The 19,425-nt window shown below is 35.5% G+C and overlaps 1 protein-coding gene across 3 annotated transcripts in view; it reads left to right on the forward strand.

Annotated features, from left to right (window-relative positions):
• cdkal1 (CDK5 regulatory subunit associated protein 1-like 1) overlaps positions 1–19,425 on the forward strand; it is a 196,181-nt gene that overhangs the window by 75,971 nt on the left and 100,785 nt on the right. For all 3 annotated transcript variants that reach the window (XM_015042782.1, XM_015042780.1, XM_015042781.1), the window contains exon 8: positions 14,538–14,641. In XM_015042782.1, coding sequence (XP_014898268.1) covers positions 14,538–14,641 — 104 coding nt within the window. The remainder of the gene's footprint in view (positions 1–14,537; positions 14,642–19,425) is intronic.

Raw genomic sequence — 19,425 nt, forward strand, 5'->3', positions numbered from 1 at the left:
TGGTTAGATAACTAGTGTTGGGTAACTTTGAAGAAGGCTAATATGTTGATTTGTGACAATAATGCTGTCACAGTATTAATGATTGACACACACAAACACATTTGTGAGATAAAAAAATAAAGATAATACTTATATGTAAGAGTTCTTGCTATATAAAATAATATTATTCAGGGGTGACACTTAGGTCTTAGTGTGTTTGGTTCACAAAAAACTGTTTTCCTGACAGTAACAATTGGTAAGAAACAAAGATTCCCATTAAAATCCATAGGAAATGAATGCAGGTCATTTTGGACCCACTCACGGAAGAATGGGGTAGTAACATAAAACATGCTATTTCTTAAAATGTATAAAAGGTCAATTAAAAATTTGAATTGCATGATATCAGTAACATGTTTCTTGAGGAATACCTGGAATATGAAGTAATGAAAACTTTTCATTACAAAGATATTGCAAAAAGATGACCTCACCGGGTCAAAAAGGACCCACTTATGCATCAGAAGGTTAAAACATCACAAGCAACAATTTCAAGGCTCAAAAGGCATCTTGAAATATGGATGCTGGATTTTTTATATATTTTCTTTTTCAAAGAGGGAGGTGATAGACTTCAGATGCCCAATTATGTGCTCCCAACCATTCTAAGAGTAATTATCCATCTCTTCTTCAGCAATGAATTATTATTATTATTATTATTATTATTATTATTATTATTGATGTATAGACATATGGTTATCAGATCAAGATTGTAATCGTTTTTTACTTTTTGTATTTATTTTTTTACTACCTCAAAGCACGTCAGTCTTTTGTCAGACTCCATCCAGCAGGGGTGCTGTCTGCCCTCTTTCTTTTTTTTTTTTTCAAGCATATCCAACTGGCTGCAAATAAAGCTCCCTGTTTTGCTCTTTGCACTGGAATGTCACATGTGAAACAGTGTATTTACACATGTGCTTAACAAGATAAATTAATTGTTGACCAAATTTCCCAAAAATAGACTAAGTACTAAAAATATAAGCTAAAGGCAGCTTTTTGTTGAGGATATTTTGGAACTGGTGTCCCTAATTTGGTGTGGTTTTCATGTCAGGAAACGAGGAAAAATGAGACAGAATGAGTTCTTTATGTGCCTTTTCTTTTTTAGAAAATCTGTTTTGATTGCGTCTACCCGAGATGGTGGTGACATCATTGGTTATATTTGTCAGCTGCTGAAACAGAGATCCTTCTGTAGCGAGTGGTATTCACATCTACAACATCACTCATTCTTCCAAACTCTCCCTGCGTCACAGAGCACTGTTGTGTGTGTGGCCTCTCTTTGATTTGTTGCTAATTTGTCTTTGTGTGAGCATGTGGAATCATTTAAGCTCTTCCTCGCTCATGTTGTCTTGCTAAATGTCAAACTGATGTTTTCCTTTGGATTGGAGTTTATCCGCAGGAAGTTTTAAGTCCTCAAAAGTCTTTAATCTTAAATAATTTACATGAGATTAAAGGTGAACAGATTTAGGTTCAACTAAAAGATACTTGGGTAAAACGTATGACTTGGATTAAGACATTTCTTCATCCTTGTGTGTAGCTAGGTATTTGGAAGATTTCCTCTCCTATTGAATCCAACTAGAAAGGTTTGATGTAAATATATACCATTAACTTTTTTTATCACCGAACTGAGCAACATAACAGTAATTTAAAACCAAAAAGGATTACCTGGAGGTAGTTAATTTTCAGGTTTTATGTGCATTAAAGTTGGAAAAATAATAGGAGTCTGTAGATTTGTGGTCATGGATTTCTATTTTATAACCATTTTGATTCCTTAAGTACAGACATTTTGCTATAATAGCAAATGGACCTGAAAACTCTAGGAAAAAGTTGTCTTCTTACAAAAAGGGCCAAAAAAAAATAATTCCTTAAAAGAATAAGTACTTTAACCAAATAAGAAATAAATACTACACAAGGCTTTAAAGTCCTCTGAGTACACTTAAAAGGCTGATTGATGCCACATTGTAAAACAAGCTTGGTCAGGATCTTTTTTTTTTGCCCATGTTGTTAGAAGACGGAAACTTTTCCTGGAGTTTTCAGGTCTATTGGCTATGATAGAAAAATGTTTGTGCTTAAGGAGTCATACTGGGTATAAAATAAAAACTTTTCACCGCAGACTCTTATTGCTTTCCACAACTCTAGTGCACAGAAAACCTGGAAATTAACTACTTCCAGTTAATCATTTTTGTTTTCAGTTCCTGTTATGTTGCTGAGTCCACTAAACTAAACTGTTTTGAGTTTAGCCAGACTCAAAATATTCAGTTTCTCCTTAAAGTGTTCAGAGTTTATATTTTGTACTGCTACATCAGTTCATCTTTGTATGAACTAAGATAGTCGGAAGTTGACAAAATGTTTAAATCAAGGTGAAAAGGAACCATCAGAGGACACAAAATACTTTTTTGTTACACTTCTAAAACCTTCACATACTTCTCAGTGTAGACAGTGATTATCTGAAGATTAATTTTCTTGTACAAAACTCATTTCTACTTTCAAATTACTCTGCACACTGTCTGGGTATGACAGATGAACCTTCTTTATTATCATATTCACTTTATTACTGCAGATCCTCACAACACTATAGCATAGTATCTCACTTGGGACCAACCATGAAAATTTAATTTTGTGTTCAAATTGATTCACAATATTAGTTTCATTAGATTGCATATTAATTTCATTTGCACCTATTAAATCCAAATTAGATTGGCTTCTTTTTTTTTTTTTTTACCAAGGTAATTTTAGCACCCATCAGAAAACACATTCAACTTAGTCCAGCTAGGCCTTCAATAGCCTCTGGCTTTGTAATAAAGGAACATCATCAACCTTCTATTAGCTTTTAGCTTGGTTATTAGAAAATCTCTTTATATCATACATACATTAACAAAAGCTTGAGTATAAGATTCAGTCCACAAAAACTATACAAGAACCAAACAAAACCTCATCTGAATTCGTACATTTTAGTAGTTTTATTAAATGTTTTAGTACATCTAAAAAAAAAGACGAATATTGCGTGATAGTCCGTTATTTCTTGCCAGTCTTCTCAGAAAGTGAAATTTATAGATTCATTAACGGTAAAATATTTCAATTTTATGAAAGCCCATAATTCAGTGTCTCAAAAAGTCTGAATATCAAATTAGACCAATCAAAAACAGATGTTTTAAGCCCAAATGTCAGATTTCTGAAAAGTATGTACATTTGTGTGCTCTCAATACTTGTTAGGGTCTCCTCTTGCATGAATTACTGCATTAGTGTGGCATCGCATAGACACCATCAGCCTGTGGCAGTGCTTAGGTTTAATGGAAGCCCAGATTGCTGTGATAGCTGCCTTCAGGTCATCTTAGTTTTGACAACAGCCCATAGAGTTTCTGTAGGGTTCAGGTCAGAGGAGCTTGGTGGTCAATCAAGAACATGAACACCATGATGGTTAAACCAGGTTTTGGCATCTTTGGCAGAGTCCTGCTGGAAAACAAAATCAACATCTCCATAAGGCTTATGTGCAGAGGGAAACGTCAAATACTTTGAACACAGTGGACCAACGTCAGCATGACATGGCACCCCAAAATGGCATGACATTCACATAATTTCTAACATTGATTGTGGAAACTTCTCACTGGACTTCTAGTATTATGGATTTTGTCCCTCACTGCTCTTCTTTGACACCCTGGGACCTTGATTTCCAAATGAAATGCAGAATTTATTCGCTAGTCCAGTTCATTTTTTCCCTACCGCCTTTGACGTTGTCTCTGTTTCATGAGTGGCTTGACACTGGGAATGCAAAATTTGTTGCCCCTGGCTAGTATTCGAACCATCTTCTTCAGCAATGACCTTTTGTGGCTTACCGTCCTCGTGAAGGTTGTCGATGACTGTCCTCTGACTCAGAGAGAGACTGCTTAAAGGCTAATGAAACCTTTGCAGGTGTCTTGAGTTAATTAGCTGATTAGGGTGTGACACCATAAGTTTCCATTAATGACATTTTCCACAGTATTCTGATTTTCTGAGACACATCATTTTGGGTTTTCATTATCTGTAAGCAATAATCAGCAAAATTGCAAGAAAAAAAATGTTAGTGACCGCTGCTACTCAACTTCAGCTCTCCTCTGTGAAAAAATAACAAAGCAAAAAACCTGCTGTGTAGGGGCACTAAGAGTCCAATTGCAAGACCTTGTAGATGTTTGAGTTGAATAAATGCAGACCTGTTTGTTCATTGTGTGACATTTCTCATGTCAGCAGAGCAATAAGAAAAAGTAGAGGCTGTCTCAATCCAGAACATGGAGTATTTCATATTCTTCAGGGGGTTTTAATGCATTTTTTGTCCCTCAAAGTTTACTTGTAGTTCCTGGATTACAAGTTTTTTTGTTTGTTTTTTTTTTCCTATTTTAGAATTGAGTTAAAAGTTTATATTTACTCTGATGTGCATCAAATATTTTCTTGCCCCAAAATACTCAATAATCACCCAGTCCAGTATATTTTTGTGAGCTACTTCCGAGTTTTTCTGGGGTTTTTTTTCCATGCACCCCTTCTTTCACACAATTTCTAAATGTGTTACAGGTCGTTACATTTCATTAGCTGTCTTGTTCCCATTCTCCATTTACTTGCTTTTTCTGGCTGTCAGTATCTTGTTCATTTGCATGAGGTTGTGCTAAACACTAGTGGTAATGATCCTCTACTCTCACCCTAAGCCAGAAACCATCTTCATCATGTGTATCCTCCGGGCAGACAGGAAGGCCGGATGATTCAGTGTAACAGACACTGACAGTACACTTGTGGTTTGAGATCTCTCCTTAACTCAACAAGTGAGGAATTACTAGCAGGCTGCTAGTGATGATCTGGCAGCTCATAGATTGAAATAAGTAGTTTAAGGGCAAATACTGCTGATTACCACAGTGTTGGTTGAACCTGTGCAAATATATATACTCTCTGCAGATATAAGGTTAGATGATTCTAACTTAATGCAGGCTGTAGCTCAACATATAAAATGCCTTGTCTTTATTTCAACAGAAACTTACTAAACAGTATGTGTGGCACAATTTGACGTCATATATAGAAATTCAATGCATTTGGTAATTAAATTAGATCACCAGATCAGATCACTGGTAACTATTTGAAGCATTTAGGTGTTTGGTAAATCAATTGTACAGACAAAACTCACTAGCAGTTATATTTTAGAGACACTGAAGGGCATTTTATGACAATTTGCAAGCAATAGAAATTGTACTATTCATCAGCAAAAATGCAAATGGTTGTAAAATGTTTGAAATGATGGTCAATGATCATAGATGTCGAGACGCAGAACCTAAAAGCTACACCTCAGAAATCAGTGATCTGAGTCTTTAATGCTTCTTACCACAAGCAGGGAAACTAACACAAACTCATCCTCTTGGTAGGATACTACTGACTGCTGATAACAAATCCATCTATTCCTTTAAGACAACCCTGAATCATTAATTTGTCAAACACCATAAGCATTATTGAGACGTAATAACTCATCATCATATTGGCTAAAAAATATTGAATATTTTGCCGTGGCCCTCCACCTGAAAAGAAGAAAGCTTTTTGGAAATAAATATGCATTTGTGTCCTAGACTTACACTTCCATCAGCAAAATCAACGCTGTAAAGACAAGCTGGCCAGAAGTGTTTCACACTGATCCAAGAAACAGAGGTCATAGGTCATACAGCAAGAGATTTACTTCAAGTTATTGCTGCTCAAGGGTAATCTAAAAGCGAGTGAATTGAGTGCACTTGGTCTTTCCTACACTTGTTTCACATTTTCACTTCGCTTTTCTCGGACAAATGATGGTATGTGACATGTTGTGAACTGTTGATGATATGCGGTTGTATTGGATTTTGCCGTCTGTTGAGAAAAGGGGAATTTATCATTTCCTGCGAGATAAAACTTGAGCTTCAAAAGCGTGTGCTTAATTTCTTAACATGAAATGCTTATGTCCTTCAGATTCCATCTGGGTTGAGCTTTGAAATGTTTGACAAATTCAAACTTCAACATCTCATGAATACAAACACTGAAGGATTAAATTTCACTGGGGTTGTTTTTATTCCAGAAGGTAAATTTCTGTTTTTCTGAAGTACTTGCCTAATCCATCCAGGAAACATAATGGATAACCTTGCAGTCCAAACAACATTTTATCCCTTTTTCTTTGTTCAGCTCCTTCTATTCACTTCAAGTTGGTTTGTTTTTTTTAATGATCTTTTTCCTCTTACTCTAATGTTGCCATGTTTATCTACTTAAAGGAAAGATAATTCAATCTGGCCATTAAGTTGTGTTGAATATTGCATGATTCTATTGTTGGAAGCTTTATTCAAACCAAACAGAGTTAATCTCTTTTTGTGTACTATTTTCTACTTGTTCCAGGTCTGTGGTTAGTTTATGTTCACACTGTAAATGATTCTAGCAGACTCGTGGCTCATTTCTAAAAGACCTTTATTCCTGCCAAATGTTTAATTTATGTAGTCACCGTCAGTCACTGTAGCAAATTGTGCATATGCACTAACAGACACTACATAAACAAAACCAGCAGAGAGACAGAATAGTGTCTGTGCGGTTGCATGTCAGACTGTATAGTGAATGTATTTGTGTTAGCAGTGAAACCCCCACTGTGTGAGCTGCTTCTTGCCATTTGCATTGCGGTGCCTGGACCACTTCATCCACCACCCAGGCAAACACACTGGAGCAGTAGATATCATCCTCACTTATTTGTGCAGATGTGTTTCTGGAAATGTTTAGCCAGCTGAAAAAAAGCCTTGTAGTTGGAATCACAACTGCTGCATCTCCTGTAGAAAAGCCCTGGAAGCTGGTGGTTAAATGTTTAATTATTTGGCTGATGTCATATAGTTTATTTTCCCAAATATGCTGGAAAATACCCCCAAAACATTGTGGGTTACAGTGGGATGAGATGACACTAATTTTGTGTAACATTAGATACTGTCATGTATCTTTTTAAATGCTCCCACTCTGATAAGTGCAGATACACTGGTTTATGCACGGTGAAATTCAGTTTACTTCCATGTCATGTGGCCAGATCAATAACTTGTTTTATTATTCTGATCATAGATTTATTGAAACTGTAATCTGTAATCTGTAATTGCTTTCTCAGCTTCAGTCTTGCATTTTTAGTCTGTTACTACTGAGCTAATTCATGCATTTTAATTTAGTTATTTGAATTTTTTTCTGAACTTTTAAGCTGTATACAAGTTGCCTTGACATTCTTTACCTGACCTTGTGTTTTTAACAATTGCTGGTTGTAACCCGTTTTCTTTCAAGGAGCAGAAATGAAAAGTCTTCTGTCAAGCAATTACAGAAACAGAAGGATAGAATGTTCAGATTTACTTCAGAAAAGTAGAATTACAGCAGAGCGAGGAGTGTTTACAATAGGATTTCTGGTCACGTACAGACAAGTGCAGGATTGTTGTAATGCTTGGATGCACACAATACACACAATCTACTTTGATTTTACACTTTAGCTCATGTTCAGCACATACAAACACATCTCTTCAAAAAAAAAAAAAAAAAACTCTCTTCAAAAAAAAAAAAAAAAAAAAAATACTTTAGCCCTGACACGTTTGTATGCTTACTCCATTGCTTGCTTTCTCTCTCGACTTCTGTTTCTCTCTTATGCACCCACTCTCACAAACACAAACTTCTTCAAGCCTTGTACTATGGTGGTCTTTCATGCTGTTTATCAAACCAATGTATGGGTAGTTTTCAGCTCCAGTGGTCTGAACATTTTATTCCATTTCACTCTTCCCCATTACCAAACACAGAAACACTCAAATACATGCCTGAGACTTCACACCCATGCACACACAATGTTCCTCCAGTGTTCTCTCCACATGCACTCAACAGAAGAGACGCTGATCTCCCCAGTATATCCAAAAGATTGATGTGTCTCCTTGGGCAAAATGAGATTCTGTGCCATTACAAGGTAATACAGTACACAACCCCTGAGTAACTGAATTAGTCCTACTGTGTCACAGCCAAATGAAGTTTGTACATAGACATGCACATGTAACCACAGCTCATCATCTAATGCTCTTTTCTTTTTGCACAATCTAGTTTCCGATATGCATTTTTTCAGGTGATAAATGGAGAACAATCATCATACCCAAGCCTCCTTACACTGATCAGGTGTCTTCTGTGATGGTTTACAAATGCGATCCAGTCTGAATGGGGACATTTTTCTTTATGCAATCATTGCATCAGATTTAAAAGTGAATCATCAGTGTTTTGCGGAATTATGGGTTAAATTTACCCTATCTCAATTTACATTTGTGCAAACCAAGCATGCACACTAAAAAAACACTAACTGCATAAACATGTGAGTGCTTATGTTAGGTGAGTTTCAGACCCCTTTTCTATTTTTTATTTCTGTTGGGTTACTGCTTGTTTATATTTTCTGGGTTTAAGTGTGTTTGTCATTTGAGACCAAAACAACATAAGTAGCCCTATAAAAGAGCATGAGTAGTTACATTTTTCTGAAATCATTTTGCCTTGTATTTTTCGTTCTATGAAAAAAAAATAATATATATATATATATATATATATATATATATATATATATATATATATAAAAATGTGTACTAGTACTTGTTGATCCATACAAACCTAAATACAATTTTCAATGGGGAACTGTAAACATTACCTTAGTAATTAATCTGTGTGATTTGAATTTAAAACTAGAGATTATAAAGTGTAAACTTGCACAAGTTTACACTTGTACAAGTGTAAACTTGTACAAGTGTACATTTGTTTACACTTGTACAAGTGTAAACAAATGATGCATGTGAGGAAACGTGCATCATTTGTTGTACATGCTTTAGCATTTTCTGTCTGTTGGAAGCGCCTACGATTTTTTTATTCTATTACGGTTCAACAATCATGCATGTCAGTAATATATGTGGGCCTCTTGATGGAATGTAATTGCACTTGAGTCGCACACTTAATGTAAAGTTTATGACAAAGGTCACAAAGTAGTTGGAACATCAGAATAATGGAAAGAAAGAGACAAGTAAGGAAAATGTGGGTTAATCCAGAACAATATAGTCATTAATATTCAATGATATGAACCTACATTTTGAAATAAAAAAAAAAATAATAATAATAATAAATTCAGTGCCCATGTGAACAGAGTACATATAGGAAACCACTGCAAATTCACCATAAAATTGAGTTTGGCAAAATAATTCATGTTCATGTGGTCAAAACTTCAGAGGGGAAACAATATTTTGGTTCTTAAAGAGAGTTCTTAGACAACATGAGATTAGATCAACTTTTGGATCGTATTATTTATGAACCCATTTTATTATTATTTTTTTTTACTAGAGCAAGCAACATCAAAAAAGCATTACATTTACAGCTACTAAGTGTAGAAAGTAGAACCTCTTGTTTTTTGAGTAAATAAAATCTGTTATAGTTGGATGTAAACATCTGTCTAATGCTTATTCCAGCTGAAGGCCATGATACAGCTTGACAAATATCTATTTAAAACTGCTGTGAATAAGCAGCCACCAGAAAACCTGCTTTTCATTATCAACTTAACCAGACTTAAATGTGATGAATCACTATATTTTGCTGATATGCGGAAATTTGTAAAATGACAATATCACACATTTCATTGCTTTAATATGACGTCAGTTTTATTGAAAGGAGCAGCTTGTCTTTGAGACTGAATACTAAGTACTGAAAATGTTGTACAGAAGCATCAGGAAAACCAGTGTAACGTTGGTGGGATTTATCTTCTCAGTTAAATTATAAAGTGTTCAGTGCTGCAGCTGGGTTCATCAGCTGTTCAAGTTGTGGCGTGTCTGTAAGTTCAGATCGTATCTCTGTGCAGCGTTTGTACTCGCTGTCAGTAACCCTGAAGGTTCAGCAATAAACATCTTACCATTCTTTTCCAGTAACAATGACCTGATTGATCTAGTACAAACAGAGTCTCTAAAGATCTGCCTACAGACAAAACAGGCAGTCGTGAAAACAGTTTCTATGTAGACTCGGAGTTGTGGTTTCACACACAGATGCACATGACCTTGCAGGCATTCCCAAGCTACATTTTCTTGTCAAAACAACAAAGGGAGTTACTGTAGAAGTTGTTAAAAAACTGAGGGGAACATGAGGCACCCTTTTTAAAACGGCTCTTTCAGCGTCTAATACCACAAACATGAGACTCAAATGAATAGGCTAGATGCAGCAGCTGAGTTTGAACACTGTGTGAAAAAAACTCCAGCCACATATCAAACACACTCCACAGACAGCTGGAAGACAAAAATGTTGTAAAGATTTACTGACAAGTAGGGATTATGTCAAATATTTGAATTTTATTTATCTACATGTAAGCCAAAGATTACTTACTTTAAAGTAATCTATTAATGTTGCAAAATTTTTCTCCTGACTGAAAATAAAATTTATATTCTAACTTTATCTGTCTTTTACCACTTATATATGTGCAGGTTTGACCTCTTTGTCCCAAACTTGGAAGAAAAACTTGGCTGTCTACCACACGTTTCCTCACATGCATCATTTGTCTTTTAGGCTGTCTTTGTATGGTCTTGGATAAAATATTATTTAAAATAATCTGTTATCAGCTCATATGTCTACTACATAAAAATAGTCTATTTGAATAAAATTTCCCAGCAGGGAGGCCATTTATTTAGTTTGATCTAGGGTCATAATCTATAAAATTACACGTAAAAACATGAAATAATAAAATACAAACAATGATATTAAAAATAAAATCACACTTTATTTGTTGAGCTCAATTTTTAACATAACAAGCAATTAAAACATTGACTGACTTTTTTGGCAATTAAGCACTGAGATAATTTAGATCTGGTGGTTATTCTAACCATTTCAGTGCTTTGCCACATGATGGGGGAATTAGAGTGGCAAATCAGTGAAATGTTAAAAAGCCAGGAAAATGATTTACAATTTTGAGCAAAAAAAAAATAAATTCTAAAAATCAAAGGACATTTTGCATTATCTAGTTATTCTATTTTTATTCTCTTGGCAAATCTGAAGACTCATACAAAATACTGTTTTTGCTTTAAAGTTGAGCCAAGTTAAGCTGTAAAAGAAGCTCTGAACATTAAACGATTGCTTTAATCCTAAATCCTTATTATGGCTTAATATATAAAAATATATACCTAATTTTGTTTTTATTGGGGTATTTTGTATGCTTACAGAGTGCATATGTAATTTGTAGTAGGTTAAACTGCCAAGCCGTTTTTCTGAATTAGTAATCATCTTCTATTCATTGCTCTTATTAGGTCTTCTCTCTATTGTGCTGGTATTCTTTGTTCCTTGACTCCACATTATTTAGCCACCTCCACTTTGACTTTGAGATGACACTAACAAGAAACTTACAGGCTTTATGCATTGTTCAGATTTATAATGGGAGTTTTAAGACATTGTTTGCTCATATACCCACTTCATCCGCCTCCAAGTCCCATCAATAAGCAAAGTGAATAATCTGTCTTTACAATTTGTAAAGTGCCCAGACTCCTCTGTACAGTCTAAGCTTTGTTTTCTTAATTACATTTTGAAGCTGGCACAATGCAAACCCCCATAAACACATGCATTCTCTTTTCTGAATACACCAATGGCCCAGTTTGTTTATGCATAATGCACTTTTCTAATTAATGTGTAGATACTAAATGCTCATCAGAATGAAAACATTTTTCTTATTCCACTCACTTCCAGTGCATCTCTTTAAGATTTTGCATCAGTGAGGTTATGCAAAGAAGAAAATACTCTTGTGTACGAGTCTGTGTGTCAAAGGAGCTTTGCAAGGAGTGTACATGGAGAAATACCCAGAGTGTTGTTTCTTTGTTACACTTTGAAGGCTACAGTAACACAATAGCCTTTGTCTAAAATTACCTACATACGGGACTCGGATACACCTGGGAAGTAGCCTTTTACATTCTTACACATTAATGAATTACTCTGATGTCAGCTGCAGGAGCCCCCTCTACGGTTTAATTAACAGGAAAGAAACAGAAGGGTTAGGACAGGTACAAAGTAGGAAAGGGATGGTAGCTAATAGGAGGGTGGTGGTGGAGTACTCTGAGTTTGAAGTGTACTTGATATATAAGATTTTGAAAAATTGTAAAACACATAGTCTCAGGCATTACAAACAACTGTTTACAGCCCAAAAAAAATCTGTTATGAAAGACTCGCGTCACTCTCACTGCTACTAATTCTGTAACTTAATTGTCAGTGCTGTACATATGCAGCTGCTGAATAGGAGTTCCCTTTGTATCTCCTTCAGCACTATCAGACATAGTTGGTGCTTCAACTAACTTCAAATGTTTACTCAATATAAGTTTGGTGTCTGACAGAAACATGATATTGAGTGACTCTTGGATTTTAAGTAACCATACATTGATTTATTTGTAAGCATATGAAACAAAAATGTACAACATTGTCCTAAGATTTTGGGTTGCTGTGAAGTTGAACAATATTGTCATCCCAATATTAGCAAGTGCAATATCTGCATCCCAGTTCTGTTTGGCTGCAATAAGACACTATATATATATATATATATATATATATATAATTTCAGCTTTAATACACCTTAGGTACTATGTTCATGTCAGCTTCTTAATGTTGAGTTGGTGTATCAGAAAAAATAACTGTCTATTTGATTCCTTTTTTATTAATTATATCCCTAAAGTACCATATTTTTTGTCTGATTTGGAGATGTAATATTAAAATCACATACCTTCCAGAGCAGAATACGATTAGAGTATTGGTAAGTGCAAGATGCTCTTCTGCAGCCCAGTTTGAACACAAGACAAGCTTGCGTCAAAGAGATTGATGATGTTTCACTCACTAGGTCTTAAAGTGTTGACTAGCTTTTGCAGCTTGTTGAAGCTTATGAAAAAGCCAGATCCACTGTGTTGTTGCGATACTGGACAAATGTGTTTAGCAGCAGTGCACTCACACAGCCATATGAGCAAACGTCCACATAATTGATGCAAATACACACACTGACAACCAAGCCTCTGACTGTCTCTTGAGATTAATGTTGGTGTGATCCACTCAGCGAGGGCTGATCACATTAGAATGGATGTACCCCCGGTGGTGTGTGTGCATGCTTATACACAGGACCCCATCTGTCTGTGTTTTCTCCACAGTTAGGTTCTGTGACCTAGCTACCATCTTCAGTGCTCTCGGCTAGGATCAACTATATCCTTAGGGTGGGGGTGTCAATCTCATTTTCATTGTGGGCCATGTCAAGATCACGAATCTCCTCAGTAGGCCGGTTGTGGCAAAATGTATTGATAAAACTAACCCGTACAAACACAATAAGTTGAGGAATACTTCTTAAAATTAAATGTTGAACATCTTTTCACACTGATGTATTTTGCCAGTATGCAGATAAAAACTGCTTTGATTTGATTGATAAAATAATATTTGAAGGTTCTGTTGTGTTGTGCGTAATATATACATGTATATTTTTCTATTGGGAATTCTTAGGAAAACCACTGATAAATATGTTGTTCTGCTTATGGAACAACACTGTTTAAGTCAATACGTTGCATAGCTTTTTTCAACAACAAAACACAACTAGAATCAGAGTTGAATGTTGTCTATATTTATAAATGAACTGCTGAAAGGAACTGATTGTTTTTGAGCCCAGTGTGACAAATTTGAGGTCATCATTGCAAATGCTCTATATATAAATAGTTCAACATTCTGTTGCTTTTTAGCTGACTTACACTCTTAGAGAAAAACCCCCTTTATTTGAAACAAATAAAGGGTTATTTGAAACAAAGATCTACCCCAGGCTCCATACACTGCTATCATTCTACATCTTAGTGTGAGACAGTAATTTTTTTTATTATTTTCAATTTTCTTTTTCCTGCTTCATTCTTCAGCTTCTGTCTTTTCACGGTCAATTAAAATTAAGCTTCTCTATTTTCGCAACACAGAACAATGCATTGAGTCAAGGCTTTCCACTGTTCCCTCAAAGACAGCTGTCCATGGTCCTTTTGAAAGGAGCTAAAGTCTTTACGAGGGTTTTATGAGGAAAAGGACAGTTTTGACTCCGGTTTTACGAGTGGAGAGGCTGATCTGTTGACTCAAAATGATGTATTTTCATTCAGGTTTCTTCCCTGAATTGTTTACTTGCAGTTTCAATTTGTTTTCATGAACATTTGCAATGATGTTTGTTGTCATGTTTTGTTTTTAACTTTCTATTCAGAAGATGAATCATCATTGCTTTGTTTCCTTACATTCTATATTCTCTGTATAGTATATACTTTTTTTTTTGTTTTTTTTTTTTTTTTTGTTTTTGTCAAACACTTTAAATCCTCAATCTTAAAATGGAGCTGTATGAGTATATTTTGCTTACTTAAACTGAAACAAACTCACCTGTCTGTTTTACAACCAAGTGCTTGTTAATCTAATTCAGCCAATGACAGACTTTGTAGTCGTTTTTTTTTTTAAATAATGCATATTTCAAAGTAATGATGAGCCATCTTTCTACTTTGTTCATGTTGGTCCAGGTGTCTGAATGCATGTACGTACTGCAAGACAAAACATGCTCGAGGAGACCTGGCCAGCTATCCCATAGAGGAGCTTGTGGAACGAGCTAGGCAGTCTTTCCAGGGTGAGTATCTTAATTTGACTACACACACAATCGCAATGTTACTTAGAATGATGGTATTTAATAATCATTAATTTATTATTATAAAAGCATTCAATAGAGATGGTAATAGGAAAGTTGCAGAAAATAGACGACTGTTAATTACTGTCTGAACACGTTGTATGCCAAGGGTATCTATGTTCTTGGAAAGAGCATAGTGGGGTAGTTTGATTTATAATTCAGCATGTGCCCATGAGTGTTGCTCTTGGTTTGCTGTGCAGTTGCAGCATATTCGTATGTTTGTGTGTCCTGTTACGAGGTTCTCGGTTTGAGTAACACATGTTGATGTTTTTGTTCTTGGGGAGAGGCTCCTGCCAGTTGGCTCTAGTTTTGTGCCAAAGGAACAGCTGTTGTGCCCTGGCATCTGTTTCTTAAGAGCACTCTCCCAGAATCCCAAACTGCACAGCAGGCTACTCTTCCATCAAGCCCCAGGCGGGTCAAACAAGGGCAAGTTTACACACTGCTGCCCCAGAAGTCCAGCTATCTCACCTAGAAGCAGTGGTGTCATCAGTTTGAGGACGGACAGTAATTTATTGTCATATATTATTGTAGTGTTATTTTAAAAAACTATTTTGCTTCAAGTGGGAAGATTCAAACAGCTGCTGTAATATTAGGATTTATATTTTACACACAAATACACAAATATTGGTTTCATGAATTTCTTTCTGTTTGTGACATGAAAGGTACACAAATCTCTTTAACACAGAGCTTCATAGAAATACAACATGTTCTCGTTGGACATTTTCTGGATTCTGCTGTGTCAGTGCAGCAACATTTTTATGAGCCATGGCTTTTCAAAAATAATGCATCATTTTTTGAGGAGGCTCTCACATTAAAGTGGCAAAGGAAAATTGAGAAGAAGATGTCCTTGTCAAGGGCAGTTTTTACCAAGTCCCTCCCAGATCCCTCCAAAACAGCTGCATCTATGCCACTGCCACAGGGTGGGCAGTCAAGGGCAAACACACCAGCTGCCCAGACCTTGATGTGTGTTTGTGTGTGTGTGTGTTTACACATAAGTGATGCGTAAAAAAAAAAAAAAAACGACCTCACCACCAATTGGTTTTGGAAAGATTGAAAAGACAGTCAATTTGATATTTTGGGAGCAGCACATGCATTTTGCATTTTTTTTTCTGTCAATAAATGGGTCATGCTTTTTTTTTTTTTTGGAAGAACACCTACCAATGCCAAGTAAAACTAAATCCTCCAGTTAAAACAGTAATTAAAAACTGTTATGTAAATTGGAAACATTAATTAATCCACCAGTAAAGTTCTTACTGATGGGCTTTTTAGAACTCAAAAGGAAACTGAAAAGTGGCATCAGCTTTCATTATTATTGGTACTTTACAATTGTCTCAGTTGAAAATAGAACCAACATAAAAACAAAGTGCATTAAACATTATTTGTTAAACTTCCTAGTAATTAAAACAAGTGAGCTATACATTAACCAGTAATCACATTTACGTAAGTATTCACCACAGTGGGTAACAATCCTTGTACTTGAGGAAGTTAGCGATTACATTACTAGTGGTAAAGATAAAAGTAAACTGAATACTCTAACTACACATCCTCCGTCAATAAATACCCAAAATATTACATCTTGCTTGCAATTGATCCACAGATCTATGTAAAACAGACATAAATGCATGTAAAGTATTTCTATGTCTTAATGACGGGACCTGCGACCAAACCTGCCCACAAGGTGGCGTGATGATGTCATCATAGCCCCAAGTAATAGGATCACTCAATGAAGTAAAGAATGTTGCACAGAGAAATCACAGCATATAAGTCAGTATATGATTTTCTTATTGCATTTTAGGATAGTTTTGTGAATCTAAATCCTTTGTACAGGCGTTCTGGAGATGTCCCAAAACCTATTTTCACTTCATTCTTTTGCATATGTTTCTCATTTCAGAATTCATATCAGATTATGCTCTATAGTTTACAGCTTTCACAATTTACTTTTTTTTTTTTTTGGGGGGGAAGGTGGTTCCCTCTAACTGTATTGTATATTTCTATTTCACATTTTTCAGGAGATGATTATAAAAACTTCTCCCAAACCAGTAAAATTCATGTTTTCAGTTATAATTATCCATCTTTCAACCAATAAAGCTTTCCAGCTAAATTTATTTCACCTGGTCCATCATGATTACTTCCATTTATTGTAATGGCAACCTGCAAACAGCAGTGCACACATCATTTAGTATTGTTTCTGTGAGGCTGAAATTACCCCCCCCCTCCCCAAGCAAATTTGTAAGTATACTTGGTCCTAAGTCTGATTTATTACTTCAGAATTATGCTTTAATTTAAAATATATTAGAGAGAGACTGTTTTTAGGAGAAGCCATGAAGTGCAGCCATTAAATTTAGGAGAGTTACACAAAGTCAAAAACACTTTGAGAGCCAAAGGAGTCAAATTAAAGACATAAATAGGGAGACGGAGACCAAAATGTGTGATCTTACAAAGTTTGAATATGCTGATCAGGAAATCAAATCTAATTAAATAAATACAACAGTCATAGATGCTGATATGGAAATGGTGTCTGCTCTTATTGAATTCAATCAAGTTTATTTTAAAGTTTGATTCTACAGCAAATTTTATCTCAAGGCACTTTACCAAAAGGTCAAATTCATAAGCGGTTACTAAAACTCAAAAAGTAAGGATAAGTGTATAAGTGTCAGTCCCATTTCTCCACTGTTTAAGACCAAACTTTAGTCAATTTGGTTTTCATTGGTAAGCCTGAGAAAACATTTAAAATACTTTATTCTTGCTGAGTGGCATTATTGTTAAGAAGGTCTCATCAGTTATTTATTCTTATTCAGGAATAATTAGAACTGTGCACCATTTGGTAATCTGATATATTTCTGTCGCATGAAATGTCTGTTTTCTTCAGCAGTTGAAATGATATGTCACCTTTCTGAATGAAAGGCACATTGTGTTCTCTGTTCCATCAAATATTTTTGTGGGTTTTGAATTACATCATGGCCGTGTAGCAATCCCCCTATCCTTTCTGTCTCCCTCTATTAGCCACCTTTTTCTTATCTCAAATAAATTGAGTCTTACAAATGGACTCTGCAATTTGATTTACTATTTGATCTGTTTTGAATGGAAATACGCTGAAAGTATGAATTGCTAATTTTGATTGGCCGACCTGCCAGTTTTAGAGGCATTTGACTGGTTTATCTCTGGGAACTTTGAAAGGATTTATGGGATTTATTCAAATACGATTTGAGGTATATAGCTCTCTTTCCATCTGGAAAAGGGTGGGAGAATGTGCGTGCACAGCTTTTAAAGTAATCTGAATTATTCAAATGTATGAATGTATAATTTTTAACATCAGAGAGGTTTGTTAATGCATGCAGGTAATGGAGGCTGTGAATGTCATGGCAAATGACAAGCTTGTGGGTGTGTATGACTATTTGGGAGATGAGTGTAGAGGTTTATATGTGGAGTTTATGACACACGGTGAGAAGAAGGGAGTGGGCTGGCCTGTGTGTCAGGAGGAAAGGGTGCATCTTAAGGTGCATATTTGTCTGGAAAATGAAAGAAAAAAGGTGGAAAACCTGGTATTTGATAGTTTTTCTTCAGGAAGTGGGAGTATCCTCTTTAAGTTCTTGTATAAATGATAGAAATCCTCTTAGTTCTTGGTAAATATTATCCTTCTGCGCCACTTCAGTCAAAGTTTTAAATGTGCTTTCGAACCTGACGCACTCCAATCCATGACTCTTCCACGCGTTTTCTACTCTGTCAGTCAGCAAAATGGATTTAGTTCAGTGTTCTTGTCAAAGATGATAATCAAAAAGGATTCTTTTTTTTGTTTGTTTTGTTTTTATTGATTGATTTTAGTTACCTCTGCAATGTAGTCTTTACTTTCAACTACTACTGTGTAAAGTATTCCTTTCACGCAGCTCTTACTGCTGTCGCAGAGTTTTGTATTTCGTCATATTGAAGAACATGTTCCATGGGTTTAAATGTAACGTAATGAACGGGATATTTTGTAATATCAAGTCTTGTGTGTCACATTTATATAATGTGATGCTGTTAGGAATTGTGCATGTGCAAAGAAATATAGACTGGGGAATTAGGAGTACCTCCTAATGGGCGAAAAATTATTACTGAAATTAATATGGAAGTCAGTGATTTACTGTCAGTTTTATGGATTCATCACACTGCGAAAAGTGAAGCCTGTCCTCTAAACATTATGGCTGGCTCTCAGAAATAACACGGGCATCAGAGCCAGTCAGACAGGGTAAGATGCCAGGACTGACCAGAGAGATAAAGCTCTATTTTTGTTGTGGTCCTCAAACTCCTCACTGCTGCTGATGCCCTGTCATTTTGAACTGTCACTAGGGTGTGTTTGAAATGGCCCTGTCTGAAACAGGATGCGACGCTTCCTAGGCACAAACACACGAGGATCATTCCCACATGACACAGTATATTAGCGTGTGACATGCATTGCAGCAATCATGATGCAATTTAGATTTTGGGCTCCAGCTAAGGCTGGAGGCTTAGCTTGAAATACCTTCATGAAATGTCGCTGTGCTCAAAGAACTTAGTTTTTCTACATAATAATGATTATACAGTTAGTTGATGGAAGTAATGTTCAAATTTTCTGTTTACTTGATGCACTGCAAGAAAAAAAAAAAAAAAAAAACCCACTAATGTTCACAGACATCTTCTTTTTTTTTTTTTTTTTTTTTTTTTCACCTTTCCAAATAAACTCTAGCTTCAGATTTAAAAACAGAAAATAA

This window comes from Poecilia latipinna, unplaced genomic scaffold (assembly GCF_001443285.1).
Source record: "Poecilia latipinna isolate Pla-1442-1.1 unplaced genomic scaffold, P_latipinna-1.0 Scaffold601, whole genome shotgun sequence".
Taxonomy (NCBI): domain Eukaryota; kingdom Metazoa; phylum Chordata; class Actinopteri; order Cyprinodontiformes; family Poeciliidae; genus Poecilia; species Poecilia latipinna.